A 22,971-nucleotide genomic window follows, 5' to 3' on the forward strand; every position below is an offset into this window, starting at 1 on the left:
GCGTCACCTGACGTTATGGGCCAGAGAGGGTGCTGGGAGGTTCCCTCCTCTGATGAGGGCAGTGAACGCCATTTTGGAGTTGGGCAGAAAGCGGCATCGATGGTGAAAACTGGAGCCAGCCATTTTTAGTTAGGGAGCGGGTAGCCATTCCTGTTTGGGGCAGAAGCCTGACAGTTGAAGTCAATGGTTCTCATCTTTACCTTGGGCAAAATTTCCCTTACCGGTTGTTTTACTTTCTGAAGTCTAGGCAGGAAAGCCCCAGAATCCATCAGGTTGCTGGGGTTTAACCTGTTCGTTGCCTAATTGGCGAAAGGACGTTTCCGTTTATCATATAAACTCCAAGTTGATAAGGGATATTTTGCAGAAGAAACCATATTTTAAGAGCCATCCTGTGTCTCAAAGTGTTAGGAAGAGGGGCTTGTAAAAGGAACGAAAGGGTAGCGTCCATCATCAGGAAGTTTCTTGTCTGGTAGAGGAGACATTGTCCTTGCCCTTAGCAAACAGCAAGTAAATTAATCCGTTCACTCGCGGAAGGAGGCAGAACCATCCTCCAGAAGCCGTAGCTCCAAAGAATTACCAATTTAGCTCTGTGGTGAGCACCCACCTCCTTCCCCCGTCCTATATGGGTTTGAGAGGGTTTGAGTGGCCTGCGGGGTGAGTGTGGGTGTGTTTGCGCGCGCGGTACCCGAGTCAGAGAAGCATTGAATCCCGTTAGCTCAAGTGACTTCTGGAAATCAGCTTGAGCCAGGAGTTGGGAGGAGGAAGAGGAAGGAATATTTTTAGTAAAGCTGGAGCTCAGAAAGTCACTGATGTTTAAATAATAGTAATAGGGCCTGCTTTTAGAGGGCCTAGAATGGAGAAGTTGGTCGAAGATACAAGGTTGGAAGAGGAGTCATAAGAAGAGGCTGGGAAGTGGAGAGCAGGCATTGAGGATTTAACGTTGCTGGAAGAAAAAGCCTTGAGAGGACCAAGGCTTGGCTCACAGCGACTGTGTGGAATCCAGGCAAGCATAGTCATTAAGTTAGGATCCTGAACCCCAGTTTCACCTGAGCCTAGCTAAGATGGAGATTTCCCCCAGGAGCGGATCTAAAAAACAAAGCAGCAGAAGGTAAACATCTGATTGATTTGCTAAATAGTGGACTCTGAAGAGTTGAAGTTCCAGACCCTTAGCTAGCAGTCCCCTTGGAGGATATCCTGGGCTGGTATTAACACAAGCAGCTTTTAGTGTTTAGTATAAATACCTTTGAATAACCTACTTAGGTTGAATTGCATGTAAGAACTTATTTGGAAAGGGCTCATATTTCTTCTACTTTTGTACCCCCTCATCACTTAAGCATTTAACTTCACACTATTACTGTTATTTTGCACTTACTGGTGTGTTCCTAAGGTACTCCTGGAAGTTCTGGTTCCCCGACTAGTGGTAAGGAGCTCAGATGTTAAAGAATGTATCTCACTTCTTTGATACCAAACTTAATAGTGCCCAGACCATGCTCTACCCACAGTAAATCCTTGCTGGTCAATCAGAGTATATTTACCATTTCACAGTCTCTGAATGTATAGCACTCAAAGATGATGAACTATCCCTCCCTGGAAATTAGTATTTTAGAATAAAATCTTATCCTGACTTAGCCATTCATCATACAAATACCAGCATTACAAACGTTCAACATTAGTTGTTCTCTTATATTGAATTTGCAAACATTGCAGCTAACACTAAAAGACTTTACAGTTTCCTTTAGACAGCAGAAAGATGAAAAAAACTAACACCAACAGGATAGGAATGTGATAGTAAGGAAAGTGTGTATTTTAGATGAAAGTAGAACAGCTAAGTATATTTAGAATGGGGAAGGGAAAATCCTAAAAGCTTCTTTCTTTCTTTTCTTTTTTTGATCTGAGCATACTCTTTACTTTGAGCGTCATTTTCATCATGACACAATTAGCTCTCGAAGCAGAAACTGATGTTGGTTTCAAAGCCTTTGACCAGTTGCCCCCTGCCCATCCTCATCCACCAGACTTCACATAGGCAGCTCCACTTTCCTGCCTTTACGCTTTTGCACAGGCTTTTCTTCCTGCCTTGATGCATCTTCCAGCCTTCTTTGAAATTTACTTTCTTCGGAAGGTCTTTCCTGATTTAGTCTCTCTAAGGTAGTGGAGCACAGTGATCTGTTACTTTGCACTTACTGCTTTTTATGTACTTTGCCTTATACAATTTGGTAGATGTTCTTTTTCTCTGTCTCCTTCCCAAACAGGTAATAGGACCATAACTCCTATTTATCTTATTCATCAGCTCTTCTAGTGTCCAGTACAGGGCTTTGATGTCATTTCTGGATTTGAATTTCAGCTCTGCTACTTTCTGTCTGCATTGCTCTTGGATAAGTTTTAAAATTTATCTGTGCCTCAGTCTTCTCATTTGTGAAGTAGAGATACTAATAGCCATTTCACAGGGTTGTTATAAGGATTAAAGGAGATGATTGTTGTAAAATGCTTAGCACAGTTCCTGACAGAGTAAGTGCTCAATAACTGGCTGCTGTCACTGATATTGATAACTCCAGTCACCCTAGTCATGGCTATAACATCTGAATGTTTGGGAATATAACTTTATGTGGTCTCAATGGTTGTTTCCTTTTGTCTATTGAGCCTCACTTCAGCTCAAGAGACACAGAATGATGACCCAAGCATTATATATCGGGCATTGAGTCACAGCAATATGGACAAAGCATCGTGTTTCCACAGGCCAGTAAGCTTGTTGTTCCAAAACACTAGAATATATAGAAAGATGAGCAAGGTTCAGGAGTGGTACAGAGGAGAAAGTGGAGTGTTTTATCTGCAGGGTTTAGGAAAGGATTCATAGAGAAGGTGAAATAAAGAGTGGAAATCCATCGAACGAGGAAGTTTGTCAGTGGACAAGGAGAAGAGGGGCTGGCCATGTAATGGGAACAAACAGCATTGCAAAAGTGCAGAGGTGTGGAGCAGCATCGTATGGGTGTGACTAACCTCATGATGGAGTTGGGGTGGTTGACAAAAGAAGAGGCAGAAATGGTTTTTGGAACCAGTTCATTCAGAGCCTTGAATGCCCTGCGAAGGAGCCTGGGCTGGAAGTGAAGTGGGGAATCTCTGAAGGACTTTAGGCAGAGGAGTCCCACGATTAGACTTGCAATTTGGAGATCTCTTTCTGGAAGCAGTGAGGGGGCCTGATCAGAGTGGCAGAGAGACCACTTAGAATGCTGCCATAAAACTAACCTTACCCAGAGATGAGGAGGAACCCAACAGGGCAGGAGTAGTGGGGGTCACGTATCATGTATATTCTTGTGAATCTTCTTTCTCATATATTTGTTATCTTGTCTCTGCAGTTGCATTTGAAACTCCCTAAAAGATCTCTCAGTTTCCTTTAAAGTGCTCCTCTTGCCAGTAAAATGATAGATACCATATTTCAAATATAAAGCATAGTTGTTCGTTGTTTGCTTCAAAGGCCTGGGAGTTCCTAGAGGTTGGGAGCCTTACCTGGCTGGCCACACTGTCTCCAGCTTCTCCCTTGCTGCCTGGCATCCAAAAGGGCTCAGTAAACAGGGCTTGCACTGCCAGGTGTTGGCTCAGTCAGGAAAGACTTGCACAGAACCAGCCATCCTCTAAGCTTCTTTTTTGACCAGGAGAGGTTAGGAACAGCAGTTTCCTCTGTGGGCAGATAACTGTCCACGAGGTCAAGGTGGGGAAGCATGCCTTGACCTTTTAAAGACAATGCTAGTGTAGCCAGGCCAGTCTCATAACTTCTAAGTAAAAGTATTGGCCTAGTCTCTATTCCCTTGGGAGACTCTCAGAGGTTGTTGATGGGACCATAATTCGTATTAAAATCTTTTCATTTACAGCTGCCTTAAAAATAGAATCAGCATGGTCACTAGTGGTCCCTCCTTCCTTACTCTTGCTGGAGATGGCCTGGAACTTCTTTTATCTTCTGGGCCATTGGTTAATTCAGCTCTTGGATCACCTTCACCGCCACCCACCCCCAGCCCCACCCTGGGGGAAGGTATTGGACAGATCCCAGCAGGCTCAGGCACAGCTCCCCGCCTCTGCAGCTGGGGTTATAAATAACCACCAAAACTAAACAGTCAAATAACCACATTTTGAAAACTGCTAAAATTAAGAAAAAAAATCACTATAATCCTGATTCAGTAGCAGCTCTTCTCCCACTCCTGCCCTTCATCTCCCCCTTTCTTCCACTTATGTACCTCCCTTCCCTGATCCCAGCTCCCGAAGGAAGTCAATCTGAGCACAAAGCCCTCCTAAGATGAAGATGTCCTTTTCCTTATTTGACAGGCCAAAGCCCTCCAGGGCTGTAGTTATAGTTACGCAATGTTGTTATGGCAGCAGAGGCCTCAGGGCAGCACACGTTCCTGGGTGGTAATTGGGTTTGCTTTAACAAACTGTCTCTCCCTGGGTTCTCCATGCTGAGATTCACTTATCAAGAAGACCAGGAAATTGCCATTGGGGATGGGGCTTCATTTTTTTTTATTCCAACAAAACCAGATTCCTCTTTGTTCCCCAGGATGGAGTGTACTCAGTGATCATGGGTTAAGACTTTTTAGACTGCAGGCATTTTCATTTATTCATTCAACAAATATTTATTGAGCATCTGATAAGTGCCAGGCATGGGGCTAGGAGTGAATGCACATTGTGAATAAACAGACGCGATGCTTTCCTCCTAGAGCTTACGATGTAGGATGAGTGTGTATAGGAAGGGGCAGGCGGGGTATGACATTTCCCTGCACCAACCCCCCCTTTCAAAAATTATTAACCCAGTGTAATAATACTAAATAAATGTGTGAAGACGTAAAAGACATCCTTCATCTCAATGCTGCCATAGAGCTATTTTTACTTTTTGCATATTGCCTTCCAGTTTTTCTCCACATGCATACGTCTTATTTATTATATGTGCACATTTTGTATAAATGCACTCATTGTTTATGTGAAATTTCATATTTTTTATACATTCTCAATATTTCCCATGCTTCTCTATAGTTTTCTTAATTGTAATTGTAATCGCTGTGTGACACTGCATTGTGGCTCAGTGACATACTCTCATTTCCCTTTTTGGGATGATTGAGGGTCCTTTATGCCAGATAATGCTGCAGTGAATGTCTGCCTGCATCTATAGCTCTCCTGTTTTTATTTCTCCCTCTTATATATTGCTTCATTTCTTTCCCCAAAGGCCTGCCCAGATTTACAGTGTCACCATCCTTATGTGAGGATGCCAGTTTTAGGACGTTCTCAGAACTGAGTGTTACCACTTAATAAAATCTTACAGTTTTTGTGAAAATGAAAACTGCACCTCATATGTGCTTTTGATTTTATTTCTAGTTAGGATATACTTCAGTTTTCCATGTTTATTTACTAGTTCTGTTTCCTCTTCTGTGAAATCCTATCCATAACTCATTTCTCCACTGAGGTGTTGGTGATTTCCTTTTGAGTTTGCATGAAAGATAGAGAGATGGGTAGATAGATAGACAGACGGATGCTTCGTCTGAGCCCCATTCAGTTACGACAGTATTATTTGCCAGAACATTTGCTTCATAATGATTCCTCTGGTAGTTTCTCCTCCTCCTCTTGCTCTGGCTTCCCTATTACCTCTAGTGGTAAACTCTTTGTCAAGTACGCATGCTACTGAGAAAGAGAATGAGGCTGTGAACAGAATGTGTAGAGGACATGGATGAAAGCAGTGAGGAGGAAGGTTGTGTCATAGCAAGAATTGAGGAGCCACTTTAAAAGCTGTAGTCTCTCTTGCCCACTATAGAAACTTTGAAGCTGGTTCTGCAGACATTATTTTCCTGGTGACCCAGGAGAAACTGAGTCCTAGAAAAAAATTTTCACAAACCAGTCTACTTCGGGAGGATGAAAAATAACCTGGCGTTCTGCCATGTGTAAACCAAGGGTCATTTCATTTGTTGGGAGATGGCTTCCCAGGAATGGGGGCTAGGAATGGGTCTCTCAGAGTCATTTACACGTGCTTACCCAATCTCCCTTGTGACTAATTTTACCCAAATGTGAATCAACTGGCCAGGGTAAGGGAGGCGAGCTACAACTAGGAAAATCATTTCTCTATTTAAGGTAAATCAGTACTTGTGCAAACTACAGTGTTGCAGTTCTTAGTCTTGCTCTAACCAACTGAGGTTACGGACCCCAACCCAATCTCAGGGGCCAAGGATAATTTTCTTACTTGTCTGGAAATACTTGAGATTGAGTGGGGCATTTGGTCATTTTCATACCTGCCTAGCCTTGCCAGTAGATGTCAGTACACCAGACCACATTCTCCAAAGATTCACCTGGAAGGAAAGAGAGGGCTTCAGGAAGGCCAGGTCCAACCATCATGACCTTCTTCTCCCATGGCTCCATGAACAACTCTGGAAAACTATCAAGGATGTGTATATACATGGTTCCAGACAGTATAAAGGCCTGAACTCAGAACTTCAAATTCTGGGCAGAGTCAGAGTTCTTATCCAGAGGCCTTCCCCAGCTTGGGTGGGGTGCACAGCTGCTGTAGGAAGGATGGCAGGATGAGCAGACCATTTAAATGGGGGGCTACACATGATAGAGTTATCAAGGAACAAGAGCCATGGTCTTGGGGCTGTTCCAGATGTCACTGTGAAGCTGATACCTCGGGCAAAGCACTCCACCCATCCTCCACCCCTGCCCCTCTGTCCATACTGACAGGGGCCAGCCCTCTCCTGAGGGCTGCCAGGCTGGGGCTGGCTCCTCAGTTTGGGGCTTCCCCAGGGCCAGCCAGATGTAGCCACACCATGCCAGGAAACTGGGAGGGTTCCTAGAGCAGTTCAGACCATCATTACTGTTCTCCTTCAAGATAAGTATAAACAGCACTAATAATGTGGGAAAACAAGCTCTTCTGTAAAGACTGGTTCTGTGTGCTTCAGTAGGATAAAGACTGAAATTCTTACCTGGCCGGCAGTGTCCCTCATGGTCTTCCCTCTGGTTGATTCTCCAGGCCATCCACAACCTCATTCTCTGTGCTGCAGCCTCACTGGCCTTTCTGCAATTCTCCGGAGTGCTCTGTTTCCTTCCACCTCAGGACCTTTGCACATACTCTTTGCTCTGCCTGGAATGGTCTTTCCCCATACTCTTCTTCACCTGTTTCCACTAATCCTTCAGATCTCAGGTCAAATGTCATTTCCTCAGAGAACTATTTCCCAAAGCTTCCTGACTAGACCAGGTCCCTCATTTCTATACTGTTATAGCACGCTGGTGTTTTCTTCATAGCATTTGTCTCAGTTTGTAATTATACATTTATTTGTGTGAATATTTGGATTCTTTAGCTTCTACCCACCCCAACAGCTACCCCAGACTGTAGGTTCTGAGGGAGCAGTGTCCATTTTACTCACCATTGCATTCTCAGCACCTAGCACAGTGCAGAGTGCTTAATAGGCAGGAACTATTGGATGTGTGAAAGAACGGCAATGGACCAACAAAGGAAGCTGGAAAACACGGTGTTACTCTTGTACACACATTCATATAGCATTTATATTTGAAATATAGTGCCTAATTCTGGTCACTCAGTTCCTAAGGCAGATAGATCATAATCCAAAGAAAGTTATCTAAATTGGTCAAAGACAAAGTGGAGGTTACCATATGAGGCAAAATTTAAAAGATTGTTGGAAAGTTGGAGGCTAAGGATATGATCCAGGTGTATGAAAATATAAAGGGGGTAGAGCAGATCTTTTACCCAGTCCCAAAAGTCAGTGCAAAGGCAAATCTTTTGAAAACTAGACAGTGGACTCCCCAGAGAAGAGACCATATGTTATTTACCTCTATATCCCCAGCACGCAGCATTATGCCTGGCACGTGGTAGGAATTCAAGAAAGGTATGTTGAACTATTTTGTTGTTGAAGCTTAAAATAGGTAGACTTGGGTCTGGGGATAAGGTAGTGTGCAGTTGTTCACTTGGCAAATCCCAGAAGCAGAAAAAGAAAAGTATGAATAGCGTCGAGTCGGGTTCCTTTACATGTGTGGACAATAGCTATACAATAGACTGTTTCAGGGACATTAGGGCTATTCAAGGCCCATCCCTTGACCTTTCGAGATCATCCTTATGAAGGGCAGTTACCATGCACTCTCACAAAATGCATCTTCTCTCCACCAGCGGGGACCAAACTCTAAACTATATAAAGCACTGGTCTCCCCCTGTGTCACATCATCTCCAGCACCCTCCAGACCCTTGGGCACATGCCCTATTGGTTCCCTGGGCATATTCTACTTTGGTTTTCACCCAGAAAAGGGGAAAATCCCAGAAGGTGGTGCCCTGCAATCAGAAGTAAAAGTGGCTGCATCTCTCAGGGCAACCAGAGCCTGAGCCTGGTATTCCTGAGCCCACAGCAGGGAGGCCATTAGCCTGGGTCCCAAGAATCCCTGCAACCAGCATCCCTGGCATTCAGCCTTCCGTCCCTGGCACTTAACCTCCGGCCCTTGAAGCAGGGACATTTCAAATAGTTTTTCTTGGAGTCATGGAGGGTTCAAAAGAATTCTTGTACATTAAGAAAATAAATCCTCCAAAAACAGCTATTGAGCTGCTCAACCTCAGTTGTTCCTTCCTTCTCCCAGCAGCGCAGGGCTTAAAGTAAAGGCTGACGATTTACTTGTATGTCCACTAGCCTCATTCCAGCCAGCCCTGGGTCTCATCCTACATGATACCAGAGTCCTGGGCCCCAGAAGTGGTAAGGGCTATATCTTATCTCAAACATGGGCCTGAAGGCACAGGCATCAGGAAAATACTTTGACTCTTGTCAATGGTGTGCTGATGTGTCATGGAAACTAGTCCCGGGGGCTTCCCCTCTCTGGCTTCCCCCCTCCCCTTCCAGCAGCCTATAAATCACTGGGTATTAAATACTGTCTGGAGGACCCTTCCTTCCCCACCCCTACTTTGGGGCTCCCTGCCAGGCAGAAGGCTACAAGCTAAGCAGTGAGAAAAGAAGAGAATGGGCAGCAGACAGGGGTGTCCATCATTTATCAACCCAACTCAGCGGTCAGTGGCTCTTTCCAGCAGCGCTCTGGCAGGCAGTGCAGCTAGTGTTTTCTGCCAGTGGAGAACACAGTCCGGCAAAGTTCCCCTTATTTGGCTGCCCCACCTCAGAGGTGGGGAGTTGAGGGGTGAGTCCTTTGCTTTTTTTTTGCTTTTGGTAGTTTCAGAATTGAAACACACATTGGTCCTGGATAGATTCTTACCCTCTTCCCACCCTGTTCTGCTAAGTCTCCCCTAGGGCCGCCTCTTGTAGCTTCTCTTCTGACCCCATGAAGAGCTTTCTCACTTTACTTGGCACATTACAGAAGTTTCTTAAGAGTTCCGGAGCTCTGGCAGGCTTTCTTAAAGGGCGGCACCACCCCTCTACCTCCTTTCATCGTCTCTGGTTTCTCCTTAATGGAAATCCCCCAGCTTCCCCATCTCCCTGTCCTCCCCCAAGGTAAGAAGCTTGGAGAAAGGAAATGGATTTGGTCCTAGCCTAGTCCACTGAAGAAGAGATGTACTTTTGCCAAGGAAAAGTTCCAAAAAATGTTTAACTTCCATACCAGGGACAGATGGAACCTGCCAGACTCACCTCCATAATTCCTGAGCACTGCTTCCCTCCGATATATACAAAGAGTTCTAGAGAGTTTAGGGCTCGGAGAGGGACAGGGAGGTAGGGGAGTGGGTCATGGAATGACTGGGTCTGGTCTGTAATCTGAACTCTGATTAGATGTGGACCTCTAGGTCTGCATCCCTCTGACCTAGTCCACTGAACCCCTCAGTCTTTGAAAAATGTACCCATCACCTCTAGCTATATAACCTTCAACACGTTTCCCAACCTCTCTGAGCCTCGGTTTCCTCACCAGTGAACTGGGGATACTTATACCTACTGTATAGGATGTAATAACTATGACTGAGGGTTAACAAGATTATGTGTGCAAATAGCTTAGCCTAAAGGAAGCTCCCAGAAAGTAGAAGTTTTCTTCTATGCTTGTAGCAGGGGTATATGGCCTGTAGCATCCTGATTATATTTCTTCCTTCCTGGGGTCCTCATATTACTGTCTCTATAAGTGGCACAGGCTTCTTGGGCACTCTGAGGAATGCAGACCCATCCCTGGTTCAGAGATTCCAGGATTTCTAATCTACCTTGGGAAGAATTCAGAACTGGGTGTATAGGCCGAAAAATTGACAGAGTTGATATTTAAACCCTGGCTTGACATTCTGGGCAAACAGGAGGTCAAAGACTTGAGTGGAGCTTCCAGGTGGGACTTCCAGGGAAGGTACCAACTTGTGTGATATTATCAGAGTGACATGGAAGAAGCAAGACCAAGCTGCTTCCTACCCCAGCAGGATACATGCTACTTTGTAGACTACTAGGCCTTTGCCCAAGTTGAATGGAAACAGGGGTCACAGAGGCCACTGGTGGAATGTAGTGGAACATTCCAGGCCCTCCTGCTATACAACAGCACAATTCCTCCAAGCTTCGAGCCATCAGGGACTTCCAGGAAGAATGGGGTACAAAGTCCTCACCCTCCACCATGCACAGCAAGAAACCACCTGCCCTGAAAAGAGCATTGCTCCAAGTGTCACCAAGTTACTAAGTGGGAGGATTGTCAGTCTAGCCCTTTAAGACTTTTCCATTAGGTAGACTTGGCTGCCAAGGCCATTTTGTTGAGCTAGAGCCATGTTGTGGAATAGATGTGTTAGGTACACGATGTCCACAGGAAAAACCAGAAATAGGCACCTAATGCAGTCAGGGCTGACGAAAAGGATGGGTTGTAATCAGGCTTCATTTTCTCAGTCAGCAGAAGATTTACAGGGAAGCTATGAAACTTAAGAGTCAGAGCCCCTCACTTGCAGAGAATCCTTCAAGTCCTTGTACCAAACTCTGTAATTGTTTTACTATTTAACTTAAAGAGGAACCCCCAAATGGTATAAGCATGAGGCCTCACAAAACCTGGAGCCTTCCCTACTTTCAGTCTGTGGGGCTTTTAGCCTCCACTTTCAGGAGTGATCAGAAATATCAGTTGGAAAAACAAATACTTAAATAACCACCATTGTGTCAACATTGCTGGATACGGTGCCTTGCGCTTGTTGCTGACAAGAAATACCAGAGCAGATGGGTCCCTTTGCTCAGAACTGGGGAGAAAGGACAAGTACATATAATGTGGTTCGGGAGGAATTATGAAGCTGCACATTAGCTGATACATGGGCTAAAAACGGGACACCTAAGTCCTGAGGGAATCATTTTAGTATCTCACAGGGTCAGTTGAGGAACGCTTGAAAGCAGCGAGGTCTCTCTGGAAGCTGAAGCAGATGATGATGAAGATGATACAATTGTGGGATGAGGAGGGGACATCATATACCAAAGGCACAGAAGATAAAACTGAGGAAGCATCTGTGGCGATATTTTGCAGTTATCTATTACAAAAGCCCTTTAGGGATAATATTCTTGGCTCTGAAGATAAGTTCTGAGCCTATGCCCGAGGTCAGAAGGAAATCAAACTACAGACCAATTTTCACATCACGGGTCCCATCTGTTATAATATCTTTGAATTGGATTTCATGGTACTTGATGCCTGATTTGGTGTGTGGTGTGAGGGGAAGGGAGAAAGATGGGATATGCAATCAGATGGACAATGTTTCAAGTGTTGTAGCTTATTTGCCCCAGGGGTCATTGCATTGTTGAGGCCAACGTGGAGGAGGTAAATAGGAACAATAGTGGAGAGGAGAGAAGTCTAAAGGGGGTGAAATGAATAGGCCTTTTGGTTTATACACAGTCTTCTGGGAACATACGCAACCAGCATCTCCTCTCCAGGGACTTGGATCTCTTAGGGAAAGTAATATGAGGGGGATGCAAACTCTTCCCACTGAGGTGCTGCTCTAGAAACCACATGATCCCTCAAGGTATCTATAACCACACGACACAGCAGAACTAAAGTTTATGTTAATTTTTTTTTTGGTGAAGCACCATCCACATGCTGATCACAGCACTCTAGGTGTAGTAATTAGAGTGAGGACCAAGAGGAGAGAGTGCCAAGACGGTGGAGCAGTGGGACTCATAGCTAGCTGGTGGTCTCCCACAAATACACCAAGCATTACATCTACAGACCCGCTGAACTGCACAGAACACCTACTGAACTTTGGTAGAGTGTCTCTCACTTCAAAATACAAGAGGATTCCTCACAAAAACTGATAAACAGCAAGTTTATACTGTACAGCACAGGGTACTATATTCAATATCTTGTAGTAAGCTATAATGAAAAAGAACATGAAAAGGAATGTATGTGTGTGTATGTATGACTGAACTACTATGCTGTATATCAGAAATTGATGCAACATTGTAAACTGGCTATATTTCAATTTAAAAAATAGAGAGAGAGAGAGCTAGAGTGAGGACCAAGACATGCCTGCTCTCCTTAGGAACCTTACAAATTTTAGTGAGGAGGATACTTTTTATTTAAAACGAAGAATGCCATCCTGGGTATTTCATAGGCCAAAGATCCAAATCTTAAGTTTTTCACAGTGACCTTTTAAGGGTATCATGGGGGTAGGTATTCTTTTTCATGAGATGTTCCCTTAAAAGATTAACGGTGTGACACACATCATAAATCTCATCCATAAACATGTCTAAATCTCTTTTTTAACTGTTTGAGGCATAAACTATATACTGTAAAGGTCACTTATTATATGTATATAATTCTATGATTTTTAGTAAGTTTATAGAGTAGTGCAGCCATCACCGCATGCTCGTTTTAGATCATTTCCATCACCCCAAAAAGTTGCATTGTGCCTGTTTGCAGATATAATCCCTGCTTCTACTCCCAGCCCTAGGCAACCACTGATCTTCTTTTTGTGCTTATAAGTTTGCCCTTTCTTGATATTTTATATAAATGGAATCATACAATATGTAGTCTTTTGCATCTGGCTTCTTTCAGTTAGTGTATGGTTTTTAAGGTCAGTTAGCATACAGTTTTTAAGGTCCATCCATGTTGTAGCATGTAACAGTAGTTTATTCCCTTTTATTGCTGAATAGTATTCCATGTAAATCCTTTTGGAAGTTATTCATGTTTTGAGGCAATGCTGAACAGTATGCAGGAGCCCTCGTCTCCTGCCCTGCCTCTGATTTGCCAAGTGGCCTCTGGCAAATCCTTCCCTTGTCTGGGCATCCACTTCTCCAATTGTGAAATGAGGGGATTGGATCATATACAGTGCCTATTGTCTCTTCCAATTCTTAAAAAAAAAATCTGCCTTGTATTTTTCATAGAGTGTCACTAGGTCTGGTATTCCAAATTTTGATGTCTCTGATCCCACATTTACCTTTTACCTGTTTTATAACATCCAGTGTATCTTTTATTGTTAAGGATGAAGACTCTTCAGCTTAAAAAGGCTGCAGTTTAGCAAGAAAATTTGATTCCCACCAAGAAGAAAAGAAGAGTTAAGGAGTGAATGTCACCCAGCCTGAAAGAAGGAAAATGAACAGTGAGATAACTAAGCAGAGGATGGAAAGTGGTGGGTCACAGCAAGGGACAAAGTGTGTCAGACAAGTACCAAGGTCAAAATCCAGGCCATGGTTACCTCAGGAGTAACAGGGAAGGGCTATAGGGAGGGGGAGGCCATCAGAGTGAGAGAGATGTTGACGCCTAGGACCCCTCCCTACTCTGTTCCCATAACCTCATTCATTCCCTCCACACTCATTCCCAGCCCCTCTCAGGCTGCTCTGCTCCTCCTTCAGTTCTGACCCCATTTCCTCAGGATCTTGTTCCCTGAGGAGCTGGGCCTGACATTTCAGACAGAGGCTGAGGGAAGGAGGTAGGTCAGAAAGAGACACTGTGTGTCTGCGTCATTTTATTTTCCATTTTTATTATTATGGAACCTGGGGGCCAAAGACGTAAGCACTTAGACATTTACCAGGAAGTTCAGAGACAGTCCCCCAGGTACCAAAGACTATCAAGACTTCTCTATTCTCTGCTGAATGGTGGCTACTGAATATCAGATTTTGGAGGGTAAAAACAGTAATTTGGAGTTTCCATTCCTGTTGGATATTGTGGCCTAAAATATTGTGCAAAAGGTGAGGGTCAAGGTGCCCTGGGAGTAGGGCTGGACGGCACCTTCAGAACTGGAAAGCTTCTCTTGGCTATGACAACACCAGCCTCCTCTTAATTCAGTAGCCAGCAGATAAGGCCTGAATCTGATCTTCCAGAATTCCCCAAAACCTCTCGTCAGACTTCTGCAGTTCTTAAGACCCCATGCCTTACAGGGACTGCTTGGGGAGGGGCTGCACCTCTGATTCAACACCAGTAGGAAAAATAACGCCAGTTCCTTGAGTCCTCACTTACTTGTGACAGCTGTGGACACCCTAAGAGCAGGCTGGGATCGAGGGACTGAGCATTTGCTGTTGGAGGCAAGTAATTCTCCTATAGATGAAAAACAATTTATTGAGATACTTGGTGTACATAATCTCCACTTTTGATGCTTTTGAGTGCCTACCTCTGACGTCCCTGAAAGCAGGGGCCAGGTCATGTCTTGATTGGAATAGCATCTAGCCCAGTGCCACTTCTGCTTACAGGCTTCAAGGCCTGCTGGGCTGTGAACTCCAGTGAAGGAATCATGTTTCTGAACATCATTGTCATTCCTTATTGCCTAGCTCTGTGTCTGGCACATAGGGGTCATTTCAACAAATTTGTGACAAGTGAATTAGTGATAAAGATGGCAGGGGGACAGTAACCAAGGTTTCCATGCAAGCTAGAAGATGCTCTGTATGGCAAGGCATCTCCCCTTAGCAGCATACAGCCTCCCCAAAGCCATGGCTTTTTTAATTGGAGGAAACAGACAGGGGTTGATCTTCAGATGAGGTCTTTATCCTTTGATCATGCCCATGCCAGGAGAAGCTATCAGTGATAGAGAAGGGAATAAGAGACAGCTGGTTGGGTGTGATACCTGGGTGAAGAGAGGACAGGGATCGCCTATGCATGCCTGCCTTCACATTCCTCCAGCTGGGTCAGCTTAGTGTCTTTTGCCAGCTTATCAAGAAGGACCATGACTTTCTGGACTCAGAAGATCCAATTCTTCAGCTGTGCTACCTCCACCAACTCTTCTTCCACTGTCCAGGCTCTCAATTTCTGGCACTTTGGCTTTAGAACAAAATTTAAACCCCATGTCCTTCTTGAGACTAGCCACATTACCCTTCTCTCCAAGGGAAGAATGTGCATCTGTCCAATAATATGACATTTTCTCTTTAGAAAATCTCTGAGGTTCATGGAGCTGAGCTGATTCCTTTTTCATGTTTTCCTGTAGAGTGTCCTGTTAAAGGAGAGAAAAATTTAATCTCAAGAGTTAAGCTTCGAAAGTAATCTTTTTCTCTAAAATAAACTTTTTTTTGCAATATCATTTTTATCAAGTCCATGTCTGATCACAGATTGAATCGATCAAAGGTAAGTGCTGTCAGCATCATAACTTGCACCCACAACAAACTCTTTTCTCTCACAGGTTGGATCTGGCAATCTTTGAACATACTTGCATGTGTTCGGTACAAATGTAGTCCCGTCTTTCCTAATGATGTATTTCTCAATTCCAAAATGTCATAAACCCATACATTTATTAAAAAGGCACAAAATTACAAGCAAGAATATTTTCTTTCGGTGGAATTTAAGTTTCCTACACTAAACTGATCAAGTCACATGCATGATAGGTGTACTTTCCTTTCTATTATGCAATCTGAATTGAACGTCTTTCAATAATCAAAAGAAACTTATGAAAAATGAAGAAGGAAGTGGCCTTTTCTATCATGTAAGGAAATATGCTTTGATAATTTTGGACCAGATTAAATATATTCTTTTTATGGGAGTGGGTGGCTGGTTTTGTTTAAAGATTTAAGCTTCTTCTATAGTCAAACTTTTATTTTATTATTTATTTAGGAAGCCATTTGCTCAAAGTATTTCAAGATTCCTCATTCCAGGGCTTTTACCTCTAACACACACCGTATGGCTCAACCAATAAAAATCATTCATCATCTCCAAAGATTGCCTGAGAATCTACATGTTGAGGGTCCTAAAATGGGAAAAGCTGTCAGGCAAGAACAAGAAACCAACCAGCCCACACTTTGGCTCTCAGGCAGGCTAATGGTCTAGAAATTAAGTGTCTGTTGGGGAAGTACCTGAATCTGTAGTCAAAAGACCTAAGATGTTAGTCCTGGGTTTGCCATTTACTAAGTGAACAATCTTGGGCAAGTCATCTAGCCTCTGTGACATAGCCTTCTGTAAAATAAGGACGATAATATCTGCATTTTCTGCCTATTGTACATGTAATATTCTACCTATTATATGCCTATAGTGAAAATTAAATTAGATGATGTATGTGAAAGCTACAAAGTACTAGAAAAGTGTTAATTTTAACATCTCAGTCAAATTTGTATCTCTGGAGGCTCTGTATGTAAAATACAAATAGCAATCCTGTATTCATAAGAAAGTTTCACATGAGGAGAGGGTATAGTGCAAGTGGTAAATAAATAAATAAGTAAACCTAATTAAATCCTCCTTCAAAAAATAAATAAATAAAAAAGAAGAAGGTTTTTACAAGAATAGAGATTAGGAGCTCATCTCTGGAGTCAGGCTGCCTGCATAACCTTGGGCAGTAAGTAATCTTACTCTTTTCTGAAGCCTCAGTGAAGAGATAATACCCATCCCATAGGTGTGGTCATGAGATGAATGCACAGTGCTTAACATGTACCTGGAACGGAGAATGGAACTCACTGAATGTTAACAGCTACCATTACTGATTTTATTAATGAAGATGTGAAGCAGGGTGGTCCAATAAGATCTGATAGAGATCTGAGCTAGGAATCAAAAGGACTCAACTTTGGGGGCCTCAGTTACGCTACTTGCACTGCAATGAGAGTCCATGGTTTTTTCTTTCCAGATTGTCATGCAGATTTAAAAAAAACAGTATGTGAAGACTTTGAACTAATTGTAATTAAGAAGCATTATAAATTGCAAGTTTAAAAAAATACTGAGTTAATTTTATAAAGACTGAATATTTATCAGTTCATCAGTTTGTGTTCATTCCCATATGCCTTTGTTAAAGTTGTCCTCTCCGTGGAAAAAGAGAACAGCATCTCTGCTTCAGTAAAAAAGATTTCAAATGTCAGATCTTGAAGTAAATGCTTCAAAACTGCAACAGTACAATCTTTGCAAAGAAAACCTTTCTTCAGGTTGTTCCATTACCTCAATTTGTTCTCTGTATGTAGGCTGATCTTAATATTCATCCAACTCTTGTATTTCCAATTTGGGTATTATCTGCTTTCATAATATTTAATCCCAAGAATGACCTCTCCTTGCCTTGTAGCATGCTCCCAGATTACCTCCTTTTCTCTGATTAGTTAGTATGGCTTCAGGGAATACCTTCATTTTAACATTAAACTGGGCAAAAACAGAAATAGAAAGATAAATCTGTAGCAAGATCAAAAATAGATATCATAGCTAAATATAAATCTGGAGGGAATTATCTAATTATTTGGATAGTCCCTTATCACAGACAATCCAGGGTTGATTGCCTTTCACTTTTTCCATATATAGAACAAAATAATTAATGAATACCCAGAGTAATAATTTTTCTTTTGAAGAATAATAATTCTAATAGTAACTTAAATGCTCTTTTCTTTTCCAGATGTCTTTATATATATATATTATATATATATATATAATATATATATATATTATAGCATGTGATTTTTCGCAGCCGCATGCATTCTCTGTGGGAACCATCCAGTCTCATTTTGACTTGTAGGTCAGAGAGCATTGAACTGGGAAGACCAGGATTTGCTAATGGAGTCACACTGCAAATTTGGTCAATTTTCTCAGTCACTTTGTTCTTCCACTCCGCTGTGCTAGACTTGGAATGGACGACTCTGAAGGGAAATTCCCTGCTCCTTTTCAGTCTCAATTTAATTTACAGGCTAGCAGCTGGGTTTTTTTTTTTTTTTTTTTTCAGATTGGACCAACACCAAGTGGGGACTTGGAAACGTGAAGAGAGACAAATGTGGTGTCACATGAGGCACAGTAGCCATTAAGTGAGCGGATATAATGCAAATTGCATGCACATATATGCAAACTTTATATTAATTTGTAGAATCTTGCTTTGGAGCTTGTAAAAGTAGTGTTTTTAGGTTAAACCAAAACTAATGAGTTTTGAAGTTACTGCTTTCTCGGTACTTACCAGGACTCAATTGCTGAAAGTTTGACACTCCTCCCCAATCCCCTCATAAGGATTTCACTAGTCTTGATTCCATCTTACACCCGGCCCCGCCCCCGCCCCTGCGCTGCCCGACATCACGTGACACCGTATTTGCATACTACCTGGGACTGGGTGTGACGCTCCCCTTTTCTGCGTCTTCTCATTGGCATCGCCAGAGAACCAGCCCCCTTCCGTACGGACCAATCAGCGGACCCTCGGACATAGAGCAGCAGGCGGGGGCGGAATCGGGGTGGGGTCTTGAGGCGGATCGCTAGGCATATCGACCAATCATCCTTTGGAAAGGGAAGCTCAAGTCAAGGGTTGGTTGGGAGGAGGGGTCTGGGGATTCGTAGGCCAATGAGAGCTCTGGGCTGAGGGGGCCGGTCTCCGCCCCGTAGGGCAGATAAGCAGCCGCAGCGGGGGTTGGGGGGCTGTGTGGGGCTCGCTGTGGGGCCGAGGCAGCCGGGCAGTTGGGCGGGCGGGTGATGGCGGGGGCCGCAGCAGGCGGCAGAGGCGGAGGTGCCTGGGGGCCGGGGCGCGGAGGGGCTGGGGGGCTCCGGCGGGGCTGCTCTCCCCCAGCTCCCGCCGGCTCCCCCCGGGCTGGGCTGCAGCCGCTCAGGGCCACCGTCCCCTTCCAGCTGCAGCAACCGCACCAGCGCCGGGACGGGGGTGGCCGCGCAGGTGAGCCGGGCCTGGAGCGGGTGCCGGGGAGGGAGCCGTTGGGGGAGGGGGGGACGCGTGATTGGGGGGAGGGGTATAGGGAGAAGTGTGAGGGGGAAGTGGATGCGGTGAAGGAAGAGAAAGGGGGTCGCGCAAAGTCTGCGAGGACGGAGCGAGCGAGAGCCAGGAGCGGTGAACGCGGGGTACATGGACGGGACAGAGTGTGCAGGGGAGTCCGGGCTGGGAGGTGAGGGGAGGGACCTGGCAGATGGAGGCTGGCTTTGGGGGCGTAACCGAAAAGTGGGTAGAGGTGTCGTATGGAGGTGAGTGGAGGATGCAAGGGTGGCAGCGAGGTGTGAGGAAGGAGTGAGTGGCGCGTGACGGGGGCGCCTTATGCAGGGCTGGCCCTGGAGCTAGGGACCGGTGGGCGCTGGACGTCTGCACGCGGAGGGGGAGGGGCATGGAGGAGAGTCCCGTGGAGCCATGTGTTACTTCTCCAACTTGAGTTTGGCCCCAGCATCTCGCTCTGTAGCCCTGGCGTTCCTTTCCCCATCACTTCACCGTACGCTTCCCTTTATGCCACCTCCTGGAGCTGATTTCATCTGAGTCGTTGGAGTAAGTTCGTTTAACGGCTTTTACTACTATACAAACGCTCCGCTTCTATTCCCTACAATCCTCTTGATGTGGCTCAGAAGTTGTATACCCCCAGATCATTGACCTGCTTAATATGGCTGTCTCATTCCAACTATCGTGCGTGTATGTGTGTGTGTGTGTGTGTATGTAGGACCTGGGCAGTTTGCCCCTTGCCTTTACCCCCTCCCCCCACCAAGGCTGTTTTGGTAGTCAACGTGGCAGTGGGGTGAGGGCTACAATCAAATATAGTGTGGCAAATACCCCCACTTTATGAATAGCACCGAAAAGGTGTCTTAATAGCAGCTTGATGTGGTGGGTGTAGGGAAACCAGGGAGGAGCTGCTTAACCTTGTAATGGGTCTCCTGCAAATACCGGCAGTTAAGAATGGGAAAAGGAACCTACTTGCATGAGGAGGTTGGCAATAAGTTGAAAATGAGGCTTGTATTTGATTCACACCAGATGTGAAAAGATCATTGCACACTTCTAAAGCCTCAGGGTCCACCAAATGTACAAAAGTCTTGGTCTCTGCCATCTGATGATTAATGACATTCTCTAAACCAGGGTTTCTTGACCTTTTTGTGATTGCCAAGCTTAGTTGCTGCACATCCCTCTCCTAAAAGTTTAGCTGTTACCTTGCCTTCCTAGGTAGAAATGCAATTAAGAGAGTCTCTGAAGTAAAAATTCCAAGTCTGTCTGGATTTCATTGTAAATGTTAGTATTGTACCTTTTAGTGCAGGAACAGTCAAATTTGGTAGCAAGATGGTAACCATATAGTAAACACATACCTAGAATCTGTCGGTGTAGAGCAAGGTAATGCCCAGACAAACTTATGCCTATCATGAGCTATAAAGCAAACCACAAGATTACAAACCTGTTGGTTTTGTTTGGGCTTCCTTGGAGTCCAGGGAAATTAGTAGAACAGTAAACGCCAGAACCTGAGTCACTTTTAGTAGAAATCAACTGAAAGCCTGCCTGTGTAGTAGCTGGAAATCTATTAGCAATCATATTTTAAGAGCAGGTATTTTGTGTCTACTATAAAACTAATATTAAAAAGATGAACACTGGTGGATGCTGTGGAAAGACGAGTATAGGTTTGGATTACTGGGTTCTTCACATGGCCTGTTCCTTTTTTAGGGCCAGGGGCCCTAAGATACTGGTAAAAACCTAGGAAGTTAGAGCTCTGTATAATATGTTGGCTGCTCTAGGGCAGATTGGGTGGCCTGTTTATGGACTGGGCTGATGGATTGTTTCTCTACCTATTAGTATCCCAGAGACACTAATAAAGCACTTACCTGATCTGTAGTGGGATTATTTGTAGGTTTGCAGTGAGGCAGGAGAGAGGAAGGAAAGGAGGAGGAAAGAGTGGCCTTAGCCTGTGGACTTCTTTGTGGCTAGACCTTAAGGGCATGTCCCTGGCCTTTGGTTTGGGAGCACATCAGGTCTTCTACATGTTAACTTTTATCCTTTTGTGTGTCCAGGTGGTTTCCATTCTTTGGTCTTAAGAAGTGGCAGAAGTGATTTCCTCTGGGCCCATAGGGTATATGTGATAGAAGAAAACGCCTTGCAGTCATAAACCCTTAAGAGAATGGCTTTGGATGCTAGCATGCCTGGGTTTCATATCCAGGTTCTACCTTTCACTGGCTGTGTGGTCTGGAGGAAGTTAACTTCTGTGCCTCAATTTCCTCGTCTGTAAAATGTGAATAATAATATCTACGTCATACGAATCAAATGAGTTAATAGCTATAAAGTGCTTAAAACAGTACCTGGCAAACAGAAGGTGCTATGAAATGTTTGCTGCTCTTGTATTATTATTCTCTCCACCCAGCCAAGGTGAGAGCACTGTTGGCCAGAGCCCATTGCCTTTTCAGGCTTCAAAGAGCAAACCCATATTGGTCTGAAACCAGTACTGCAGGTTTCAGAATTTCAGTGCCTCCCCTTTGCACTTTTATTTGCTCATCTTTTAAAATGAGTTTTCTAAACAGGGCTCTGAAACCCAACTGTTTAAAAAAGCATGTGAGCTGGGACTGGGTTTCAGGAACAATTAAGTGTCATCACTGTTTCTGTTTCCCATCTCAAAGTGATGCAGTGCTCAGGGCTGTGCAGTTATCTCTCACCACACACCCTGTTGTGTTCTTGACAAGATATATTAGATATTGTTTTTTAAAAAATGAGGGAGAGTGATGGTCTAAAGAGCAGGATTTACCTTCTGTGGCTATTCCTCCATAAGGGATGTCTTCTAAACTGAGGACCAGCTTCATTTTTATGAGCCTCAGCTAGGGGTGTAGAAGGCAAAAGACAGTGGAGAGAAAAATGAAGGTCAACTCTAAGAAGCGAAGAACCATGAGCTGGTAATAGAAATCCAGGGTAAATTTTTCACTGCAATTCCCCCTTTAATTGAATTCTCATTTGTGTCTCATGTCAGCTGGAGGCTGCTAACTTTTATGTTCTTCCAGGACCTCTGATGAGGGACAAAATGGGGCCAGGATGCGAAGTGTTCTGGGTTCCAGTCTTACCAATCCTGTTTAGTGTCTTTTTCTCCATGTCCCTAGAATGAAGATAATGTTCAGTTCAGCTTTGCAAATTCTTCTCTAGTGGACCAGCCCCACTGGCCAGCTGGGTGCTGGGGAGTACCTCCTCTACTCACCAGGCCCTTCTTAAACCAGGGGTTGGTAATTACAGCCTGCAAACCAAATCCAGGCCTCTGCCTGTTATTGTAAATAAAGTTTTATTGGAACACAGCCATGCTCCTTCACTTAGGTATTGTCTGGCTGCTTTTGCACTACAGTGACAGAGTTGAGTAGTTGCGATAGAGATCCTGTAGCCCACAAAGGCTGGAATATTTACTACATGGAACTTTAGAGAAAAAGTTGGCCTAGCCTTGTCTTCAACAATGTTCCTGACCAGTATTCCTGTATAAAGATGAGTTTCAAATGTGTGTAGTATACACCTCAGGAAGTCCTCAGGGGCCAAAGAAAACTAACAAGCCTGTATCCCTACTCATATTTTAGGGGAAAAGAAAAGGGGGTCATAAGCTTCCAGTTAGTTCTCAATCTTTATGGAAGATCAACACGTGTGAATCCAGGCTGCCCACCCCCACCCTTGTCAGGTAGATATGAACTAATTTGGATTTACATAAAAGCTTAACTGTTAGGCAAATTTGCATCCCCTCCCCTCTTACCCTCCTTCCAAACCTAACAACCTGCAACTGCAGTGAACACGTTTCAAAATCAGATGGAAATTATTTTAGGCTTATCTCTTGTTTTGAATTTTTCTCATTACCTTTTATTTTCCTGAACAGATCAGTGAGATCATGGCTGCCTTAAAATAATGGGACTTCCCCACAGGGACATAGGAAAGGTTTTTCAAATGTCAATTAGGATGGCCTTCAGGATGGTCATTTCAATGAATGTAAGGCAGCATCATTATTTGCAGTGCTTTGAAAACTT

General features: G+C 44.1%; 1 protein-coding gene and 1 long non-coding RNA gene across 5 annotated transcripts in view; both read left to right on the plus strand.

Moving 5' to 3' along the window:
• Window positions 1-84: 84 nt before the first annotated feature.
• LOC140686126 (uncharacterized) lies at window positions 85-15,384 on the plus strand. 3 transcript variants are annotated; one of them, XR_012059657.1, is made up of 3 exons: window positions 85-592; window positions 844-1,108; window positions 13,366-15,384. It is a non-coding gene; the product is annotated as an uncharacterized lncRNA (long non-coding RNA). The 3 variants fall into 3 exon arrangements; XR_012059655.1 differs by lacking the exon at window positions 844-1,108; XR_012059656.1 differs by lacking the exon at window positions 85-592 and having other exon boundaries at window positions 600-1,108.
• Window positions 15,385-18,645: 3,261 nt separating this feature from the next.
• The window catches only part of FAM117A (family with sequence similarity 117 member A), a 41,605-nt gene continuing 37,279 nt past the window's right edge, over window positions 18,646-22,971 (plus strand). Inside the window, exon 1 of one of the 2 annotated variants that reach the window (XM_072938900.1) lies at window positions 18,646-18,913. In XM_072938900.1, coding sequence (XP_072795001.1) covers window positions 18,718-18,913 — 196 coding nt within the window. In that variant the 5' untranslated portion in view covers window positions 18,646-18,717. Of the gene's footprint in view, window positions 18,914-19,198; window positions 19,508-22,971 lie in introns of those variants that run through there. The other variant, XM_072938901.1, reaches the window with a different exon arrangement.

The sequence above is a fragment of the Vicugna pacos genome, chromosome 16 (genome assembly GCF_048564905.1).
Source record: "Vicugna pacos chromosome 16, VicPac4, whole genome shotgun sequence".
NCBI lineage: Eukaryota > Metazoa > Chordata > Mammalia > Artiodactyla > Camelidae > Vicugna > Vicugna pacos.